This window comes from Triticum dicoccoides, chromosome 4A (genome assembly GCF_002162155.2).
Source record: "Triticum dicoccoides isolate Atlit2015 ecotype Zavitan chromosome 4A, WEW_v2.0, whole genome shotgun sequence".
Classification (NCBI taxonomy): domain Eukaryota; kingdom Viridiplantae; phylum Streptophyta; class Magnoliopsida; order Poales; family Poaceae; genus Triticum; species Triticum dicoccoides.
The window spans coordinates 744,665,700-744,689,349 of record NC_041386.1 but is presented as its reverse complement, the minus strand read 5'-3'; the positions used below and the strand labels follow the sequence as shown (position 1 = coordinate 744,689,349).

At 43.6% G+C, this 23,650-nt stretch overlaps 1 protein-coding gene and 1 pseudogene across 1 annotated transcript; one reads left to right on the top strand and one right to left on the bottom strand.

Annotated features, from left to right (window-relative positions):
• Positions 1-500: 500 nt before the first annotated feature.
• On the bottom strand, positions 501-1,358 carry LOC119284415 (disease resistance protein PIK5-NP-like). The gene has a single exon (XM_037563544.1). The coding sequence runs from the start codon at positions 1,356-1,358 to the stop codon at positions 501-503; it is 858 nt and encodes a 285-aa protein (XP_037419441.1).
• A 942-nt stretch (positions 1,359-2,300) lies between these two features.
• Positions 2,301-23,650, top strand: part of LOC119284413 — a 34,342-nt pseudogene continuing 12,992 nt past the window's right edge.

Sequence of the window (23,650 nt, the reverse complement as noted above, 5' to 3'; positions counted from 1 at the left end):
TGTTCTTGTTGACCCCGAACCATTGCCATTGCTGAAAACATGTAAAGTAGTGCTAACGGAACACCACCACACATGCTCACAATAGGTTGGTCACAATCAAAGCCTTGTCCAACCGAGTCAGGCTTCATCCGAGCAGCGACATCCTCCTCATAAAATCCATACAACCATCTTTTCTTTTCAGAACTCCATTTAGGATTCATTCTGATGCAGAGCTTGTTATTATCCAAATCATCTCCTGGTACAGAAGCAACATGAGTTGTGATGACAATTCTACTGCCAAGATTATTCCCTGGAAAAGACCTCCTGATGATGTCCCATTCTCCGCGGTGCCATATGTCATCAATTATTACTAGGTACCTAGGAAAGTTGGTTGCACGTATAATAAAGATAGTTAGTAGACAGCTTGACCAAATTGAGTTAGTAGACAATATAAATTTGAAATCCTGACCCCTCACTGTAGTGCATATTTCAGAGAACATTAATTAAACCAGGGATATTTTTTATAAACTTACGCACCTTTTGTTCTCTAGGAAACTGGATATGCTGTGGATGATACGTTCCTCTGTTCTTGCTTGGGTACCAGCAGTTGGTTCAGCTCCTACTTGCCGGACAATACTTGTGAGAACCTCCTTCATGTGGGGAGTTGGAGTGACGGACACAAAAACCCAGGACTGGAACTTATTTCCAATCTCCTCATAAACAAGGTTAGCAAGTGTTGTTTTCGCCTCACCAGCCATTCCAACAATGGATGCCATTTTTAGCTGCGGATGCACTGTTGTGGTCTCTTCATCTCCTTGTCCTACTAGGTATGTGATGAGGTCATTCGTCCATGTGTCCATTCCAACGATCTCCGATGCATCCTTGTGGACAAATGGAGCTTGAGGAGGAGGTGGATTTCTGGGTTTGGTGGTTTTCTTCCTTGGAAATAAGCTGGAAATGGGTTGAGCTGACTTGTTCTGCTCCCACGTCCACTTTCTACGGCACCGGCCTGACACTTCATCCACTCTTGCCCTGAAATCTTGGAAGGGGCTTGCTTTCATCTTGCTCTGCATCATCAAGCTCTTGCTTCCGCGGCTGCCCTCGATAGTGAGGATGAAGTCGTCGATGGCATCATGCATATCATCAGCGAGATCCAGCGCTTCCTTCTTCAGGCCCTTGGATTCCGCATCGAGATCCTCCGTCTCCCATACCTCCCAAAGGATGGAGTGCACAGACTTGAGCTTGGATTTTATGAACTTGACGTCCTTGCGAGTCCGGTGCTGAAGCTTGTACCCACTGCCCAGCAGAGCACCCAGCTTCCCTACGACGGGTTCCAAGGTCCCTGTGGCTACGGTCATGGGATCTCCCTCCCCCTCCATGGCTCAGCTAGGCTGTATGCACTGGAGCTGAAGGAACAGGCCTAGCTCCGGCTCCTTCCCGGGCTACTCTATGTGTGTGTGTGCACGCGCGCAGCAAACCCAGAATAGAAGGAGACAGAGTTTCAACTGGCTAACTTGATGCAACCAATAAGAAAATGGTTCTTTCTCTTCATGATTTGGCAATGTACAAGCGAAGCCAGGAACGGGATTCTCTCCTTTCCAAGAATAAAAAGAGCAGGAATCTTTTATCCAAGAATAGAGTGGCTACTGGTGGATGCTTTCCTTGGAAAACGAGCAAAGCTACTTGGTTCTTTTCCAAAAGAAAATAATCGTCCTTCCTTTTTTTCCTTTTTTCTTTCGAAAGATCCCTCCCTCGTGATTCCATCTCTTTTTTCTCTTTTTGAGCTTGCCATTGCTTTGAGCGCTTTGATGTAATGATGGATTTATTATGTCTGCGATCCTTTGGTGTCTTGCATAATCCAGAGAAAATGTTGCGTCTGATAAATGATGGAATGATGCTAATGAAAAATGTTGCGCCTTGTTCCTTTGGCCAAGTCTCTCCCTTCCACACATTTCCTCGAATAATTCAGTAGAATGCCACCGATTCTTTTTCCTTAGTGCCTTTGGGGTGACATGCTCCAGGAATGATGCTTCCCTTCTCAAAGGAGCAAATTCCATGCATGCACGGTCATGGACATGATGTAAGTCATGCATGCAACAAACACAGCAGCAAAAGCAAAAGCCCAGCAGCTTGTCAACTTTACTTGTGTCCACCACCATCCTCGGTTCCCCAGCCTCTACCTCACAAACCAATCAAACACAGATGCTGGCGCCGCTGATAGTGTTCCTCCATCTGCCTGCTAAACCCTCTTCCTATCCGGGAGCGACCACGCATGCCTCCACCGCTGACACCTTCGACGGAGGCCGCTGACTGCTAAAGGCATGCACTTGTCTCAAGTGCGGTCACTGACAGCATTTGGAAGCCAAAACCGACGACTCCCATTCCATTTGTTCAATAATGGAATAATAGAAGTGCTTGATCTTGAGGGCTGGAAGGGTTTGACAGATAAGCATATGAATGATATATGTAAAATGCTTGTGCTGAAGTATTTGAGCCTCAGACGCATAGAGGTTTCTGAGATCCCATCAAAGATCGAGAAGCTCCAGTATCTAGAAACTCTTGACATAATGGAGACAAATGTCGGGATGCTGCCCAAAGCTTTTGGACAGCTCAAACAACTCGTAGCATGCTTGGAGGGAAGAAAAACACAAAGAAGGCTTTGAAGTTGCCACATGAGAAGAACAAGGAGCTGATGAAATAACTTCGTATCTTGTCAGGGATTGAAATCAGTGAGGACTCAACAGCTGTAGCAAGCCTTCATCAGCTGACAGGGCTAAGGAAGCTTGCCATTATCGAAAAAGGCTTTCGCCCTGCTTTATATATAAAGCAAAGATCATCAACAACCCGGTACAACGCATGCCATCGGAACACACGCACACACCCAAGCAGGATACATAGGCGTTGAGCCCATCAACACCACCCCTAGTAGTACATGAGCAACCAGGGGCCTCAACCGTGAACTGGTCACCACAAAGAGAAGAAGCTAATGATATGTCTCCATCGTTTCTACTTTTCCAAACACTTTTGCCCTTGTTTTGGACTCTAACTTGCATGATTTGAATGGAACTAATCCGGACTGACGATGTTTTCAGCAGAATTGCCATGGTGTTATTTTTTTTGCAGAAATAAAAGTTCTCGAAATGACCTGAAACTTCATGGAGAATATTTTTGGAATTAATAAAAAATACTGGCGAAAGAATCAAGACCAGGGGGCCCACACCCTGTCCACGAGGGTGGGGGGGCGCGCCCCCTGTCTTGTGGGACCCCTGATGCTCCACCGACCTCAACTCCAACTCTATATATTCACGTTCGGCGAGAAAAAAATCAGAGAGAAGGATTCATCATGTTTTACGAAACGGAGCCGCCGCCAAGCCCCAATCTCTCTCAGGAGGGCTGATCCGGAGTCCGTTCGGGGCTCCGAAGAGGGGAATCCATCACCGTCGTCATCATCAACCATCCTCCATCACCAATTTCATGATGCTCACCGTCGTGCGTGAGTAATTCCATCGTAGGCTTGCTGGACGATGATGGGTTGGATGAGATTTACCATGTAATCGATTTAGTTTTCTTAGGGTTTGATCCCTAGTATCCATTATGTTCTGAGATTGATGTTGCTATGACTTTGCTATGCTTAATGCTTGTCACTAGGGCCCGAGTGGCATGATTTCAGATCTGAACCTATTAAGTTTTCATGAATATATGTGAGTTCTTGATCCTATCTTGCAAGTCAATAGTCACCTACTATGTGTTATGATCCGGTAGCCCCGAAGTGATAATAATTGGGACCACTCCCGGGGATGACTGTAGTTTGAGGAGTTCATGTATTCACTAAGTGTTAATGCTTTGGTCCAATACTCTATTAAAAGAAGGCCTTAATATCCCTTAGTTTCCAATAGGACTCCGCTGCCACAGGAGGGTAGGACAAAAGATGTCATGCAAGTTCTTTTCCATAAGCACGTATGACTATATTCGAAATACATGCCTACATTACATTGACGAATTGGAGCTAATTCTGTGTCACCCTATGTTATAACTATTGCATGAGGAATTGCATCTGACATAATTATCCATGACTGATCCGATGCCTACGAGCTTTTCACATATTGATCTTTGCTTAGTTACTTTACCATTGCCACTGTTACAATTACTACAAAACTGCTACAATTACTTTTGCCACTGTTACTGTTACTTCCATACTACTTTGCTACTAAATACTTTGCTGCAGATATTAAGTTATACAGGTGTGGTTGAATTGACAACTCAACTCCTAATACTTGAGAATATTCTTTGGCTCCCCTTGTGTCGAATCAGTAAATTTGGGTTGAATACTCTACCCTCGAAAACTGTTGCGATCCCCTATATTTGTGGGTTATCAAGACTATTTTCTGGTGCCGTTGCCGGGGAGCATAGATCTATTCTTTCAGTCACTTGGGATTTATATGTGCTGGTCACTATGAGGAACTTGAAAGACGAAAGAACTAAGATTTTTCCCTCAACTATGAGGGGACGTAAGGTACTGCCATCTAGCTCTGCACTTGATTCACCATCTGTTTTGAGTAAACTTGCGACACCTAAACCTGCTTCTGCTATTAATTCTGATATGTCGCATGTCATTGATAATGCCACTTCTGCTATGCATGATACTTATGATGAAACTACTTCTATGCTTGATAATACTGTGCCATTAGGTGAATTTCTTGATGAACAACTTGCTAGGGCTAGAGAGAATGAAATTATTGAAACTGATAATACTGATGAAAGTGATGATGAAGATTCTCCCCCTAGATATGAATTGCCTGTTGTGCCTGAGGGTTATGTTATGGATGAATAAACTGCTAGAGATTTTCTTGCATGCAATGATAGATCTGATATTAAGAAACTATTAGCTAAGCTGAAAGAAAAGTCTCTGAATGCTAGAATGAAATATGACCCTGCTTTTGCTACTTCACCTATCTTTATTACTAATAAGGATTATAATTTCTCTGTCGATCCTGAGATAATTATTTTGGTTGAATCTGATCCTTTTTATGGCCATGAATCTGAAACTAATGTGGCACATCTTAGTAAATTGAATGATATAGCCAGCCTATTCACTAATGATGAGAAAACTCGTTACTACTATATCCTCAAGTTATTTCCATTCTCATTAAAGGGTGATGCTAAAATATGGTTTAATTCTCTTGATCCTGGTTGTGTGCATAGCCCCTAGGATATGATTTATTACTTCTCTCCTAAATATTTCCCCGCTCATAAGAAACAAGCTACTTTAAGGGAAATATATAATTTTGTGCAAATTGAAGAAGAGAGTCTCCCACAAGCTTGGGGCTGGCTTCTCCGATTAGTTAATGATTTGCCTGATCATCCTCTCAAGAAAAATGAAATACATGATATCTTTTATAATGGACTAACGATGCTTCCAGAGACCACCTGTATAGTTGTGCTGGTTGTGTTTTCAGGGAAAGAACTGTTGATCAAGCTGAATTGTTATTGAACAATATCTAATGAAAACAATTGGACTCTTCCTGAACCAACTCCTAAGCCAACTCCGAAGAAACGGGGTATTCTATTTCTCAGTCCTTAAGATATGCAAGAGGCAAAGAAATCTATGAAAGAAAAGGGTATTAAGCTGAAGATGTTAAGAATTTACCGCCTATTGAAGAAATAAATGGTCTTGATAACCCAACACAGGTAGTAAAGGTAAATTCTCTCTATAGATTTGATGAAGGTGATATTCCTCATTATAAGTCTGCTAGCCAATGCTTGGATGAGTTTGATAATTTTATTGTTAAACAAGAAAACTTCAATGCTTATGTTGGTAGACAATAGAAACGTAATGCATATATGATTGAACACTTGAGTGATTATATGCCTAGAGTTAAAGGTGAACTTAAACTTATTAGTAAACATGCTTCCATGGTTACCACTCAAGTAGAACAAGTGCTTAAAGCTCAAAATGATTTCCTCAATGAATTAAATAATAAGAAAAATGATAATGCTGTCAGAGTTGGGACTAGAGGTGGTAGAATGACTCAGGAACCTTTGTATCCTGAGGGTCACCCTAAGAGAATTGAGCAAGATTCTCAGAGAAATAAGGTTGATGCACCTAGTCCTTCTAAAAAGAAGAAGAAGAAAAATGATAGGACTCTGCATGCTTCTAGTGAACCTGTTGTTGACACACCTGAGAATCCCAATGATATTTCTATTTCTGATGCTGAAACACAATCTGGTAATGAACATGAACCCAACGATGATGTTAATGATGATGTTCATGTTGATGCTCAACCTAGCAATAACAATGATGTAGAGGTTGAACCTGTTGTTAATCTTGATAACCCACAATCAAAGAATCAACGTTATGATAAGAGACACTTCATTGCTAGGAAGCACGGTAAGGAAAGAGAACCATGGGTTCAGAAACCCATGCTTTTTCCTCCTAAACCATCCAAAAAAAGGATGATGAGGATTTTGAGCGCTTTGCTGAAATGGTTAGACCTATGTTTTTGTGTATGCGTTTTACTGATATGCTTAAAATGAATCCTTATGCTAAGTACATGAAAGATATTGTTACAAATAAAAGAAAGATACCGGAAGCTGAAATTTCCACCATGGTTGCTAATTATACATTTAAGGGTGGAATACCTAAGAAACTTGGAGATCCAGGAGTACCAACTATACCATGCTCCATTAAAAGAAATTATGTTAAAACTGCTTTATGTGATCTTGGAGCCAGTGTTAGTGTTATGCCTCTCTATTTATATCGTAGACTTGAATTGAATAAGTTGAAACCTACTGAAATATCTTTGCAAATGGCCGATAAATCAACCGCTATAGTTGTCGGTATTTGTGAGGATGTTCCTGTTGTGGTTGCAAACGTTACTATCTTAAGGGACTTTGTTATTCTTGATATTCTCGAGGATGATAGTATGTCGATTATCCTTGGAAGACCCTTTTTGAATACCGCAGGGGCTGTTATTGATTGCAACAAAGGCAATGTCACTTTTCAAGTTAATGGTAATGTGCATACGGTACACTTTCTGAGGAAACAACCTCAAGTTCACAGTATCAATTCTATTGGAAAAATTCCAACTATTACTATTGGAGGTTATGAATTTCCTCTCCCTACTGTTAAGAAGAAATATGATATTCTTATTATCGGAGATGTACATATCCCCGTTGAGGTAACCTAGTGCTATTCAAAAATTCTCCGGTTTCATGTGATTCAAAATGAGTTTGTTAACAAGACTTGATCAACCTTGTTAGTGGATTCCTTTTGATGAGCATGAGATGGATGAAGTTAGAAAGCACAACTCTCTCTACCCTCCTTTTACTTTCTGTTATTTCGATTATATAAAGCAAAAATAATATTTTTTTCCTGTTTTCTGAATTATCCTTGCAATAAAAAATACCCCGAAAAGAAAACTCTTCCAAGTGACCCGAAAATGAAATATGATTTTTTCTAGAATATTTAAGAATTATTGGCACTGAGAACACACCAGAGGGGGCAACCACCTGGACACGAGGGTCCAGGGTGCGCCCACCCCCCTGGGGCGTGCCCCCTGCCTCGTGGGCCCCTGGTGGCCCCCCTCCACTTATTCCTGCACCCACACACTCCTCCTTCCTCCTAAAAAATCACCAACCAGCTCAAGCACGAGTTCTAGCTCATCTTGCTGCCATTTTCGATCTCCTTGCTCAAAGCTCCATTCACGAAACTATTTTGGGGGAATGTTCTTCGGTATGTGACACCTCAAATGGTCCAATTAGTTTTTGTCTTAATGCTTTTTTCATTGCAAAATTTTGCTACTAAGGTGACCCTGTTCTTGAGCTTGCATGTCAAATTTATATGGTCCCAAGTGGTTCTAATGCATGATATAATCTCTAGGCACTTGTGAGGGTAGTTGCTATCAATTTTGTTGAGTTTGGTTCACTTTTATTTTGAGTTACTAAAACTTTCAGAAATTTTCAGAAAATGATGAAGAGATTTTTGAAGGGCTCTTCGAGCCGAAGCTCGATGGATAAGTAAAGTGAAGAAGGTAAAAAGCCCAAATATAATCTCCCTCACACCGCGGAGGTTCGACCGTGTGGATGGCCTTGTTATGAGTTCTTGAGAGCAGCCGGGATTCATGATGATTTTTATTATTTGGCTAAGAATGCAGTCCTCACCTACTTTCTCCACGACCAGCTCGATTAGTATCTCCTACTCACTAATATTTCTGTGCAAAATTTTTACTTTCATGCTAGGAAATCACCACCTTCAGTGGAGTTTCATTTATATGATGAGGTTAAGGAGATGTCACTATATGATTTTTGTGGGTTTTGCAAGATACCCTTTGTGGGCAGCATAGAGGAACCACATCGTAGTGATGTGGATGGATTTATTGATATGATCGCTGTAGGGGAGATGAGGAAGGTTTCCGATGCAAGAATTACTAGCATACACTTTCCTGTTCTACGTTAGTTTGCAATATTTGCCAGTAGATGTTTAATTGGTCGCGAGAACAGTGGAAATCTTAGTGCCCCTGATATTGTTATTTTGCGCCATGCTTTGTTTCGTGATACAACTTTTAGTTTAGGCGTTGTTATTGCTAAACTATTAAGTTTGAACCGTACAAAGGGCCCCATCTTTGGAGGCATCTTTGCTTCACGCCTTGCTAAACACTTTAAGATACCTATTAGGCATTATGAGGAAGAGGAAAAGTTGCTGCCCCCTATTTTTCTAGATTATAAGAGTATGGTAGCACATGAATTTATTGTTAAAAATAAGAAGATGATGCTTAAGTATAAGTTAATACTCCCTCCGTTCCTTTATCTAAAGTGTATTATTTTTGGCACGGTGACCAAGGCACATAATTATAGACGTGTTAGGACGAAATTACCCTTGGAAAATGTATTCGTTAGTGGAAAGTAAATCAATTAGTCCAGGAAAGTAAAAGATACATGCAATCGACATAGAGATAGTTTCCTTCCTTTGCTACAAGGAGAGATACGTACAATCAGGAGAAAGATACTTTCCTTTTTCTGAAGGGCTAACAAGGGAATTATGAGGAATTAGAAGAAATGCACCTTACATTCTAGAATTTTATCGAAAAACAAATACACCTTATATAAAGGAATAGAGGGAGTATTTAATAAAACTCACTGTGAGACTATTATCTTGCCTGCACCCTCTTTGCTTAACATACTTTCAGGCACGTACCTCATCTTGCCCGAGGCCATCTACGCGTACTGGAGGCTGGAAAAAGCTCCAGAGCCGGAGCCGGAACCACCACTTGACCCGTATCGACAGTCTGTTTATCAGTGGGATCCGGAGGAGATCGCCAACCAGTGGGACCCAGATGACACTCCTCCGCACACCGGAGAAGGCAGTTTTGCTCCGTGGGATTAGACCAACTTAGGCCAAAATCCTAAGCTTGGGGGAGTACGTATTTCTAACCGACATTCCATTCATGTTCACACACTCATTCCAGTTGTCGGTGCTCATAATTTTTCATTGTACTATCCATGCTAGTTTATTTTCTTTTTCCCGCTTTCTTCTTGTGTGTTTGAATAACCCTAAGAAAAACAAAAAAAAATTGTTGTAGCTTTTATCTAGTTTACTTTCCATGCCTGTAGTAGTAATTAAAAGAAAACTCAAAAATCGTTCTTCTTTTTGCTTGTTGGGAGCTTTCCCGTGTGAATAGTTTTATTTCTTTTCTTTTCTTTGGGGGTCGAGAGGAGAAGACCATGATGAAAATGTTGAGTGGCTCTCATATGCATTATTACTGATTTAACCACGAGCTCACATTACCTTGTCTTCTCCCTTAAATTGAATGCTTGCAGATTCCAGCTTAGCCCAATGCATGTGCACTATTATTATTATCCACACCGTTCGGTGCACTACTAGGAAAAGGGCTATAGATAATATGGACATTAAAGGCGCACCAGACATGTGGTGCACCACTACTATATAGCAGTGGCGCACCATGTGTTGGTGCGCCATTAGTGTGATGGACACTAATGGCGCACCACACCCACGGTGCGCCACTACTAACAAACTTTATTATTACTATTTTCCCAAAAATACTAATGGCGCACCAGGGCACAATGCGCCATTACTAGTTTTAACTAGTAATGGCGCACCACTCACCCCGTGCGCCACTACTATCTATTTTTTGCAAAACTACTAATGGCGCACCACCAGCTGGTGCGCCATTAGTAACTAGGGTTACTAATGGCGCATTTGTAGGTGGTGCGCCATTAGTAACCTGGGACCAGCTAGATATTTTGGACAACCACCTACCATACTCACTTTCCCACTTCATTCTCTCCACCTCCTCCTCCAAGCTTGTCTCGGCTGCCTCCTCCTCCTCACCTCATTTGCACCAAAGATTCATCCAAATTAAGTGGTTAAATTACCTTTTTTTGATAGGTAAGTAAGGGGAAAGCTTTTGTTATGTTGTAGATCTACTTTTTTCTCCCTCCAACAACGTGCACATGCACTTTTTATGGCCTAGCTAGATCTATGTATGTTTGTGGTGTTGCATATATGTTTGTGTTTGTAGGTACCGATATTTGAAATGCGATAGTTGCCAATATTTTTCCAGAATGTTGATTCATTTCCGTTTCGGCGAGAATTTGGCACTATGCATTCTTTTTGGTCCTATTTTTAGGCAAAGTCATGCCAAATTTTTTCTTGGTTCTAAAATATCGTTTTGCTCTACTCCGCAGGCATCGTGAATAGGTTTTTGAGCTTTGCGAAGGCCGAGATGCTTCAAAAGAACGAGACGGAGATAAGATGTCTGTGTCGAAGATCCAATCTAAGGAGCCTTATGGACCCGGATTCCGTACAGGTGCGGGACCACCTGCTCTTGCGTGGTTTCATGGATGGCTATCGGTGGCAAGGTGATGAAGATGATTATGAAGTCGTCCATGGGGGCCGGGCAAGAAATGAGGAAGGGCAGCAAGACAACCGCGGAGAGGGCGGTCGAGAAGATGAAGAATCTCCAGGACATGATCACGAAGTAGATGCACTACACAGTCATCATGTAGAACATGCCGGACATGATGATGAGGAAGATGTCGGAGCATACGAAGGGCATGATCATGAAGATGAAGATGCCGGAGCAGACGACGATGGACCATCGACGGGCTAGGTGCAGGACCCTCATATTCAAGAGCTGCTTCTCAAGCAGACGGATAACGCAAGAGTTTGTTGGGTTTCGTAGTAATTTCAAAAATTTTCCTACGCGCACACAGGATCATGTGATGCATAGCAACGAGAGGAGAGTGTTGTCTACGTACCCAACGCAGACCGACTGCGGAAGCAATGACACGACGTAGAGGAAGTAGTCGTACGTCTTCACGATCCAACCGATCAAGCACCGAAACTACGGCACCTCCGAGTTCGAGCACACGTTCAGCTCGATGACGATCCCCGGACTCCGATCCAGCAAAGTGTCGGGGAAGAGTTTCGTCAGCACGACGGCGTGGTGACGATCTTGATGAACTACAGCAGCAGGGCTTCGCCTAAACTCCGCTACAGTATTATCGAGGAATATGGTGGCAGGGGGCACCGCACACGGCTAAGGAATCGATCACGTGGATCAACTTGTGTCAACTTATGTGTTTAGAGGTGCCCCTGCCTCCGTATATAAAGGAGGAGAGGAGGGGAGGCTGGCCGGCCAAAGAGGGAGGCGCAGGAGAGTCCTACTCCCTCTGGGAGTAGGATTCCTCCCCCCAATCCTAGTCCAACTAGGATTCCTCGGAGGGGAAGGGAGAGAGGGGGGCCGGCCACCTTCTCCTAGTCCTAATAGGACTAGGGGAGGGGAAAGAGGCGCAGCCACCTTGGGCTGCCCCTTTCTCCTTTCCACTAAGGCCCATGATGGCCCATATGGCTCCCGGGGGGTTCCGGTAACCTCCCGGTAACCCGGTAAAATCCCGATTTCACCCGGAACACTTCCGATGTCCAAACATAGGCTTCCAATATATCAATCTTTACGTCTCGACCATTTCGAGACTCCTCGTCATGTCCGTGATCACATCCGGGACTCCGAACAACCTTCGGTACATCAAAATGCATAAACTCATAATATAACTGTCATCGTAACCTTAAGCGTGCGGACCCTACGGGTTCGAGAACAATGTAGACATGATCGAGACATGTCTCTGGTCAATAACCAATAGCGGGACCTGGATGCCCATATTGGCTCCTACATATTCTACGAAGATCTTTATCGGTCAGACCGCATAACAACATACGTTGTTCCCTTTGTCATCGGTATGTTACTTGCCCGAGATTCGATCGTCGGTATCCAATACCTAGTTCAATCTCGTTAACGGCAAGTCTCTTTACTCCTTCCGTAATACATCATCTCACAACTAACATATTAGTTGTAATGCTTGCAAGGCTTATGTGATGTGTATTACCGAGAGGGCCCAGAGATACCTCTCCGACAATCGGAGTGACAAATCCTAATCTCGAAATACGCCAACCCAACATCGACCATTGGAGACACCTGTAGTACTCCTTTATAATCACCCATTTACGTTGTGACGTTTGGTAGTACCCAAAGTGTTCCTCCGGTAAACGGGAGTTGCATAATCTCATAGTCGTAGGAACATGTATAAGTCATGAAGAAAGCAATAGCAACATACTAAACGATCAGGTGCTAAGCTAATGGAATGGGTCATGTCAATCAGATCATTCTACTAATGATGTGACCTCGTTAATCAAATAACAACTCATTGTTCATGGTTAGGAAACATAACCATCTTTGATTAACGAGCTAGTCAAATAGAGGCATACTAGTGACACTCTGTTTGTCTATGTATTCACACATGTATTATGTTTCCGGAAAATACAATTCTAGCATGAATAATAAACATTTATCATGATTATAAGGAAATAAATAATAACTTTATTATTGCCTCTAGGGCATATTTCCTTCAGTCTCCCACTTGCACTAGAGTCAATAATCTAGATTACACTGTAATGAATCTAACACCCATGGAGCTTTGGTGCTGATCATGTTTTGCTCGTGGAAGAGGCTTAGTCAACGGGTCTGCAATATTCAGATCCGTATGTATCTTGCAAATCTCTATGTCTCCCACCTGGACTAGATCCCGGATGGAGTTGAAGCGTCTCTTGATGTGTTTGGTCCTTTTGTGAAATCTGGATTCCTTTGCCAAGGCAATTGCACCAGTATTCTCACAAAAGATTTTCATTGGACCCGATGCACTAGGTATGACACCTAGATCGGATATGAACTCCTTCATCCAGACTCCTTCATTTGCTGCTTCCGAAGCAGCTATGTATTCCGCTTCACATGTAGATCCCGCTACGACGCTTTGTTTAGAACTGCACCAACTGACAGCTCCACCGTTTAATGTAAACACGTATCCGGTTTGCGATTTAGAATCGTCCGGATCAGTGTCAAAGCTTGCATCAACGTAACCTTTTACGATGAGCTCTTTGTCACTTCCATATACGAGAAACATATCCTTAGTCCTTTTCAGGTATTTTAGGATGTTCTTGACCGCTGTCCAGTGATCCATTCCTGGATTACTTTGGTACCTCCCTGCTAAACTTATAGCAAGGCACACATCAGGTCTGGTACACAGCATTGCATACATGATAGAGCCTATGGCTGATGCATAGGGAACATCTTTCATATTCTCTCTATCTTCTGCAGTGGTCGGGCATTGAGTCTTACTCAATTTCATACCTTGTAACACAGGCAAGAACCCTTTCTTTGCTTGATCCATTTTGAATTTCTTCAAAATTTTGTCAAGGTATGTGCTTTGTGAAAGTCCAATTAAGCGTCTTGATCTGTCTCTATAGATCTTAATGCCTAATATGTAAGCAGCTTCACCGAGGTCTTTCATTGAAAAACTTTTATTCAAGTATCCCTTTATGCTATCCAGAAATTCTATATCATTTCCAATCAGTAATATGTCATCCACATATAATATCAGAAATGCTACAGAGCTCCCACTCACTTTCTTGTAAATACAGGCTTCTCCAAAAGTCTGTATAAAACCAAATGCTTTGATCACACTATCAAAACGTTTATTCCAACTCCGAGAGGCTTGCACCAGTCCATAAATGGATCGCTGGAGTTTGCACACTTTGTTAGCTCCCTTTGGATCGACAAAACCTTCTGGTTGTATCATATACAACTCTTCTTCCAGGAATCCATTCAGGAATGCAGTTTTGACATCCATTTGCCAAATTTCATAATCATAAAATGCGGCAATTGCTAACATGATTCGGACGGACTTAAGCATCGCTACGGGTGAGAAGGTCTCATCGTAGTCAATTCCTTGAACTTGCCGAAAACCTTTTGCGACAAGTCGAGCTTTGTAGACAGTAACATTACCATCAGCGTCAGTCTTCTTCTTAAAGATCCATTTATTCTCAATCGCTTGCCGATCATCGGGCAAGTCAACCAAAGTCCATACTTTGTTCTCATACATGGATCCCATCTCAGATTTCATGGCTTCTAGCCACTTTGCGGAATCTGGGCTCACCATCGCTTCTTCATAGTTCGTAGGTTCATCATGATCTAGTAGCATGACCTCCAGAACAGGATTACCGTACCACTCTAGTGCGGATCTTACTCTGGTTGATCTACGAAGTTCAGTAGTATCTTGATCTGAAGTTTCATGATCATTATCATTGGCTTCCTCACTAACTGGTGTAGGTGTCACTGAAACAGTTTTCTGTGATGAACTACTTTCCAGTAAGGGAGCAGGTACAGTTACCTCGTCAAGTTCTACTTTCCTCCCACTCACTTCTTTCGAGAGAAACTCCTTCTCTAGAAATGATCCATTCGCAACAAATGTTTTGCCTTCGGATCTGTGATAGAAGGTGTACCCAACAGTTTCCTTTGGGTATCCTATGAATACACATTTCTCCGATTTGGGTTCGAGCTTATCAGGTTGAACCTTTTTCACATAAGCATCGCAGCCCCAAACTTTAAGAAACGACAACTTTGGTTTTTTGCCAAACCATAGTTCATAAGGCGTCGTCTCAACGGATTTTGATGGTGCCCTTTTTAACGTGAATGCGGCCGTCTCTAAAGCATATCCCCAAAATGATAGCGGTAAATCTGTAAGAGACATCATAGATCGCACCATATCTAGTAAAGTACGATTACGACGTTCGGACACACCATTACGCTGTGGTGTTCCGGGGGGCGTGAGTTGCGAAACTATTCCACAGTTTTTCAAATGTACACCAAACTCGTAACTCAAATATTCTCCTCCATGATCAGATCGTAGAAACTTTATTTTCTTGTTACGATGATTTTCAACTTCACTCTGAAATTCTTTGAACTTTTCAAATGTTTCAGACTTATGCTTCATTAAGTAGATATATCCATATCTGCTCAAATCATCTGTGAAGGTGAGAAAATAACGATATCCGCCACGAGCCTCAATATTCATCGGACCACATACATCGGTATGTATGATTTCCAACAAATCTGTTGCTCTCTCCATAGTACCGGAGAACGGTGTTTTAGTCATCTTGCCCATGAGGCACGGTTCGCAAGTACCAAGTGATTCATAATCAAGTGGTTCCAAAAGTCCATTAGTATGGAGTTTCTTCATGCGTTTTACACTGATATGACCTAAACGACAGTGCCACAAATAAGTTGCACTTTCATTATCAACTCTGTATCTTTTGGTTTCAACATTATGAATATGTGTATTACTACTATCGAGATTTAGTAAGAATAGACCACTCTTCAAGGGTGCATGACCATAAAAGATATTACTCATATAAATAGAACAACCATTATTCTCTGATTTAAATGAATAACCGTCTCGCATTAAACAAGATCCAGATATAATGTTCATGCTCAACGCTGGCACCAAATAACAATTATTTAGGTCTAATATTAATCCCGAAGGTAGATGTAGAGGTAGCGTGTCGACCGCGATCACATCGACTTTGGAACCGTTTCCCACGCGCATCGTCACCTCGTCCTTTGCCAGTGCCCGCTTATTCTGTAGTCCCTGTTTCGAGTTGCAAATATTAGCAACAGAACCAGTATCAAATACCCAGGTGCTACTGCGAGCATTGGTAAGGTACACATCAATAACATGTATATCACATATACCTTTGTTCACCTTGCCATCCTTCTTATCCGCCAAATACTTGGGGCAGTTCCGCTTCCAGTGACCAGTCTGCTTGCAGTAGAAGCACTCAGTTTCAGGCTTAGGTCTAGACTTGGGTTTCTTCTCTTGAGCAGCAACTTGCTTGCCGTTCTTTTTGAAGTTCCCCTTTTTCTTCCCTTTGCCCTTTTTTCTTGAAACTAGTGGTCTTGTTAACCATCAACACTTGATGCTCCTTCTTGATTTCTACCTCCGCAGCTTTTAGCATTGCGAAGAGCTCGGGAATAGTCTTGTTCATCCCTTGCATATTATAGTTCATCACGAAGCTCTTGTAGCTTGGTGGCAGTGATTGGAGAATTCTGTCAATGACGCAATCATCTGGAAGATTAACTCCCAATTGAATCAAGTGATTATTATACCCAGACATTTTGAGTATATGCTCACTGACAGAACTGTTCTCTTCCATCTTGCAGCTATAGAACTTATTGGAGACTTCATATCTCTCAATCCGGGCATTTGCTTGAAATATTAACTTCAACTCCTGGAACATCTCATATGCTCCATGACGTTCAAAACGTCGTTGAAGTCCCGATTCTAAGCCGTAAAGCATGGCACACTGAACTATCGAGTAGTCATCAGCTTTGCTCTGCCAGACGTTCATAACATCTGGCGTTGCTCCAGCAGCAGGCCTGGCACCCAGCGGTGCTTCCAGGACGTAATTCTTCTGTGCAGCAATGAGGATAATCCTCAAGTTACGGACCCAGTCCGTGTAATTGCTACCATCATCTTTCAACTTTGCTTTCTCAAGGAACGCATTAAAATTTAACGGAACAACAGCACGAGCCATCTATCAACATAAACAAGCAAGATATTATCAGGGACTAAGTTTATGATAAATTTTAAGTTCAATTAATCATATTATTAAAGAACTCCCACTTAGATAGACATCCCTCTAATCCTCTAAGTGATCACGTGATCCAAATCAACTAAACCATATCCGATCATCACGTGAGATGGAGTAGTTTCATCGGTGAACATCATTATGTTGATCATATCTACTATATGATTCACGCTCGACCTTTCGGTCTCCGTGTTCCGAGGCCATATCTGCATATGCTAGGCTCGTCAAGTTTAACCTGAGTATTCTGCGTGCGCAACTGTTTTGCACCCGTTGTATTTGAACGTAGAGCCTATCACACCCGATCATCACGTGGTGTCTCAGCACGAAGAACTTTTGCAACGGTGCATACTCAGGGAGAACACTTCTTGATAATTTAGTGAGAGATCATCTTATAATGCTACCGTCAATCAAAGCAAGATAAGATGCATAAAAAGATAAACATCACATGCAATCAATATAAGTGATATGATATGGCCATCATCATCTTGTGCTTGTGATCTCCATCTTCGAAGCACCGTCATGATCACCATCGTCACCGGCGCGACACCTTGATCTCCATCGTAGCATCGTTGTCGTCTCGCCAATCTTATGCTTCCACGACTATCACCAACCGTTTAGTAATAAAGTAAAGCATTACATCGCGATTGCATTGCATACAATAAAGCGACAACCATATGGCTCCTGCCAGTTGCCGATAACTTGGTTACAAAACATGATCATCTCATACAATAAAATTCAGCATCATGCCTTGACCATATCACATCACAACATGCCCTGCAAAAACAAGTTAGACGTCCTCTACTTTGTTGTTGCATGTTTTACGTGGCTGCTACGGGCTTAAGTAAGAACCAATCTCACCTACGCATCAAAACCACAACGATAGTTTGTCAAATAGACTCCGTTTTAACCTTCGCAAGGACCGGGCGTAGCCATACTTGGTTCAACTAAAGTTGGAGAGGCAGTCGCCCGCAAGCCATCTCTGTGCAAAGCACGTCGAGGGAACCGGTCTCGCGTAAGCGTACGCGTAAGGTTGGTCCGGGTCGTCTCGTCCAACAATACCGCTGAACCAAAATATGACATGCTGGTAGGCAGTATGACTTGTATCGTCCACAACTCACTTGTGTTCTACTCGTGCATATAACATCAACATCATTAACCTAGGCTCGGATGCCACTGTTGGGTTTCGTAGTAATTTCAAAAATTTTCCTACGCACACACAGGATCATGTGATGCATAGCAACGAGAGGAGAGTGTTGTCTACGTACCCAACGCAGACCGACTGCGGAAGCAATGACACGACGTAGAGGAAGTAGTCGTACGTCTTCACGATCCAACCGATCAAGCACCGAAACTACGGCACCTCCGAGTTCGAGCACACGTTCAGCTCGATGACGATCCCCGGACTCCGATCCAGCAAAGTGTCGGGGAAGAGTTTCGTCAGCACGACGGCGTGGTGACGATCTTGATGAACTACAGCAGCAGGGCTTCGCCTAAACTCCGCTACAGTATTATCGAGGAATATGGTGGCAGGGGGCACCGCACACGGCTAAGGAATCAATCACGTGGATCAACTTGTGTCAACTTGTGTGTTTAGAGGTGCCCCTGCCTCCGTATATAAAGGAGGAGAGGAGGGAAGGCTGGCCGGCCAAAGAGGGAGGCGCAGGAGAGTCCTACTCCCTCTGGGAGTAGGATTCCTCCCCCCAATCCTAGTCCAACTAGGATTCCTCGGAGGGGAAGGGAGAGAGGGGGGCCGGCCACCTTCTCCTAGTCCTCATAGGACTAGGGGAGGGGAAAGAGGCGCAGCCACCTTGGGCTGCCCCTTTCTCCTTTCCACTAAGGCCCATGATGGCCCATATGGCTCCCGGGGGGTTCCGGTAACCTCCCGGTAACCCGGTAAAATCCCGATTTCACCCGGAACACTTCCGATGTCCAAACATAGGCTTCCAATATATCAATCTTTACGTCTCGACCATTTCGAGACTCCTCGTCATGTCCGTGATCACATCCGGGACTCCGAACAACCTTCGGTACATCAAAATGCATAAACTCATAATATAACTGTCATCGTAACCTTAAGCGTGCGGACCCTACGGGTTCGAGAACAATGTAGACATGACCGAGACATGTCTCTGGTCAATAACCAATAGCGGGACCTGGATGCCCATATTGGCTCCTACATATTCTACGAAGATCTTTATCGGTCAGACCGCATAACAACATACGTTGTTCCCTTTGTCATCGGTATGTTACTTGCCCGAGATTCGACCGTCGGTATCCAATACCTAGTTCAATCTCGTTAACGGCAAGTCTCTTTACTCGTTCCGTAATACATCATCTCACAACTAACATATTAGTTGTAATGCTTGCAAGGCTTATGTGATGTGTATTACCGAGAGGGCCCAGAGATACCTCTCCGACAATCGGAGTGACAAATCCTAATCTCGAAATACGCCAACCCAACATCGACCATTGGAGACACCTGTAGTACTCCTTTATAATCACCCATTTACGTTGTGACGTTTGGTAGTACCCAAAGTGTTCCTCCGGTAAACGGGAGTTGCATAATCTCATAGTCGTAGGAACATGTATAAGTCATGAAGAAAGCAATAGCAACATACTAAACGATCAGGTGCTAAGCTAATGGAATGGGTCATGTCAATCAGATCATTCTACTAATGATGTGACCTCGTTTAATCAAATAACAACTCATTGTTCATGGTTAGGAAACATAACCATCTTTGATTAACGAGCTAGTCAAGTAGAGGCATACTAGTGACACTCTGTTTGTCTATGTATTCACACATGTATTATGTTTCCGGAAAATACAATTCTAGCATGAATAATAAACATTTATCATGATTATAAGGAAATAAATAATAACTTTATTATTGCCTCTAGGGCATATTTCCTTCAGAGTTGCCGCCTGAGAGAAAGCCAAGCTGGATCAACCGGAGATAGACGTGGTTACTCCATTGTATGAAGGATGCAGGCCCGAGGATACCCGCCTGAAAGTAACGCTCATGGCTCTGGAGATGAAGGTAAAACACAAACTGACCGACGCATGCTTCAACGGGAACATGTCATTCTAGCACGAACGTCTTCCCAAGGGGAACAAGTGCCCGACCAGTTTCGAGGAGGCGAAGAAAATCGTGTGTCCTCAGGATTTACCGCACGTGAAATACCATGTGTGCATGAACAATTGCATCATTTATCGGGACGAGCACGCGGAGTCTACCATATGTCCGGTGTGCGGTGTCACTCGATACAAGAAGAGGAAGAAAGCTCCTCGAAAAGTGGTGTGGTACTTTCCGATCACTCCTCGTCTGCAGCGGTATTTCGCGGACCCTAAGGTAGAAAAGCTCCCGCGTTGGCACGCAGATAGGGAGGAGAAGAAGCGAGAACATGACGCAAATGATCCAGAGATAAATAAAAAAGACAAGATGCCGAGTCACCCTAAGGATGTGAGCCAGTGGCAAGCGTTGAACTTCAAACACCCTAGCTTTCAAAAAAAACTTCAAACACCCAGAATTTGGGAACGATCCCAGGAACATCTGCTGGGCGCGAGCACCGATGGAGTCAATCCGTTTGGCAGCCAGGGAAGCACTCACAGCACCTGGCCTGTGTTTGTGTGGGTGTACAACCTTCCCCCTGGTTGTGCCTGAAGAGGAAGTACATTCACATGAGTATGCTAATTGAAAGGCCGAAACAACCAGGGAACGACATCAATCTGTATTTGGGGCTGCTGAAAGAGGAGCTAGACACACTATGGAAAACGCCAGCGAATACATGGGACGCCGCAGAGAAAGAATATTTCCCTATGAGAGCCGCACTGCTCACGACGGTGCAGGACTATCTCGTCCACGGATTTGTCACGGAGCAGGTGGTCCACGGATTTTCTGGATGCGTCAGGTGCATGGATGACACAACGTATCGCCAGCAAGATAGAGATCCGGGTCTTCGAAAACTGTGTTCATAGGACATCGAAGGTGGGTTCGTGACGATGACTCATGGAGGAAACACAAGGATCTGTTCGATGGTGAAACCGAACCCCGAAGACGCCCGCGTATGAGGAGCGGCACGGAAATAGACGAGCTATTGAAAAATTGGAAAGATTGCCCACTGCCGGGAAAGAAGCAAAAGGCGCCAAAGCCGAGAAAGAAGCGAAAGGCGCCAGAGCCGCTGCTGATGGTATGGAAAACAAGGTCTGTTTTCTGGGACTTACCGTACTGGAAGATCTACCGTGTGCCTCATAGCCTTGATGTCATGCTCGAAGAACGTGTGCAAGAGTCTGTTTGGTACCCTGCTCAACATGCCAGAGAGGACCAAAGATGGGCTGAATGCAAGGGCAGACTTGAAATCAATGGGCATCAGGGAAGAGCTTCACGCTAATGATGATGATGATGAGGCGAAGCAGGGCACGGAAAGTCGTCGCAAAGGCAAAAAGGCCAAGAAGACCGGAAACGACTTCCCTCCCACGTGCTTCACGCTAAGTCAGGAGGAGATCGATCAGTTTTTCACCTGCCTCGTAGGAGTAAAACTTCCTTACAGTTACGCAGGGAAGATAAGCAGATACCTAGATTCAGCGAAGCAGAAGTTCAGCGGGATGAAGTCTCACGACTGTCACGTGCCGATGACGCAGATACTTCCAGTTGCAATCCGTGGGATCATGGACGCGTACATCTGTGAAACACTATTTGGCCTATGCAACTTTTTCGACGTCATCTCTCAGAAGTCGGTTGGTGTGAGGCAACTCAGAGGGCTACAGAAAGAGATCGTGGTGATACTATGCGAGCTTGAGATGTACTTCCCGCCCGCATTCTTCGACGTTATGGTGCATCTGCTGGTCCATATCGTGGAGGATATCATCCAACTAGGGTCGACATTCCTGCACAGCATGATGCCATTCGAAAGGATGAATGGTGTCATCAAAGGATACGTTCGCAACATGTCACGTCCAGAGGGAAGCATAGCCAGGGGCTTTCTGACCGAAGAGTCCATATCCTACTGCACGAATTATGTAGGCATCGAGAACCCCATTGGTCTTCCCGTCAACAGGCACCTCGGCAGGTTCGCTGGATGGGGTCACCATGAGGGTCGCAGCGAAATGCATGTCGACTTCGAGGGTCGACTCGCCGACTTTGAAAGAGCAAACCTAGTCGCGCTACAACACATAGACGTGGTCTATCCTTGGGTGGTAGAGCACAAAACCTTTATTGAGAAGACGTACAATGACCGAGGCCTACAGAGGACGGACAGAGATATAATCAAATAGCACAACTCATGTTTCACACGTTGGTTCAAGCAGAAGCTTCTGTCGTACCCTTTACATGAGGATTCTTCCACGGAAGAACAACTCATATTCGCCTTGTCACAGGGTGCTGAGCACAATCTGATGACGTATGAGGCGTACGATATCAACGGCTACACATTCTACACCGAGGGCTAGTACATGAAGAGCGATGGTTATCAGAACTCCGGGGTAACGATGGAATCCTACACCGGTAACGACAAGGACAGATACTATGGAAGGATCAAGGAGATCTGAGAGCTGAGCTACGCTAGAGAGAAGGTCCCGATGTTCTGTGTCTGATGGGCCAAGAGCGTCCGAAAAGAAGACCGGTATTTCACCACCATGGTTATACCCGAAGCCAAATCCAAGACCGCGGGCGCAAACGTCACCGCGAAAAATGAGCCATGGGTACTGGCTTACCAAGTGGACCAATGCTTCTTCATTACCGACCCGTCAAAGCCCAGTCGTGTTGTCGTGAGGAGAGGCAAAAGGAAGATCATCGGAATGGATGGTGTCACCAATGAGCAAGACTTCGGCAAGTACGGCGACCCGAAGATGGAACATGACGACGACGTGGAAGTACCAGCATACACCACAAGAAGCAGGACCACCCTACCTAAAGGACGTCCGTTCAAGAGAAGAACTCCATTTGCGAAAAATAAGGGCAAGAAGATTGTGAACAGATAGCTAGCTAAGATCGATTGTATTTATATTGTAGCCTTCATTTCTCGATTGTATTTCGACATATTGAAATGATATTTCTTCTGTTCTAGTGTCCTCATGAATATTTATTTATGTTTATTATGGTACTGAATTTCTAACTCACAAAAGGTAATGAATTTGTTAATATTTTTTGAACTCATGAATATTTTTAAATTTCATGGGCACTTTTTGAATTCATGAATATTTTTTTCAAATTTTGATGATATTCTTTCATATTCGTAAATGGTTTACCAATTCACAAATGAATGCAACTAAAAATCCAAAAAAAATATTGATGATATTTTTAAATAACAAATTTGATGATTTTTTTCAAATAACAAATTTGATGATATTTTTTCATATTCATAAATATTTTCAAATAACAAATTTGATCATATTCTTTCACATTCATAAATGTTTTCAAATTTGATCGTCATTTTGTAAAAAAGTATTAGATGGAACTAAAAATAATAATAAAAAAGTTACTTATGGCGCACCCCCCGCGCCAGATCCCCCTCCATCTCGATCGCTATCCCCCCTTGCCAGATCCCCCTCGCCGCCGCCGACCCCCTGCACCCTCCCCCGCTTCACTGCCGCCGTCGACCCCCCGCACCCTCGCCCGCTCCACCGCCGCCGCCGACCCCCCGCACCCTCCCCCGCTCCACCGCCACCGACGACCCCCC

Coding starts and splice junctions, on each gene's coding strand:
- LOC119284415 (XM_037563544.1), bottom strand. CDS start 1,358: ATGGAGGGGGAGGGAGATCCCATGACCGTAGCCACAGGGACCTTGGAA.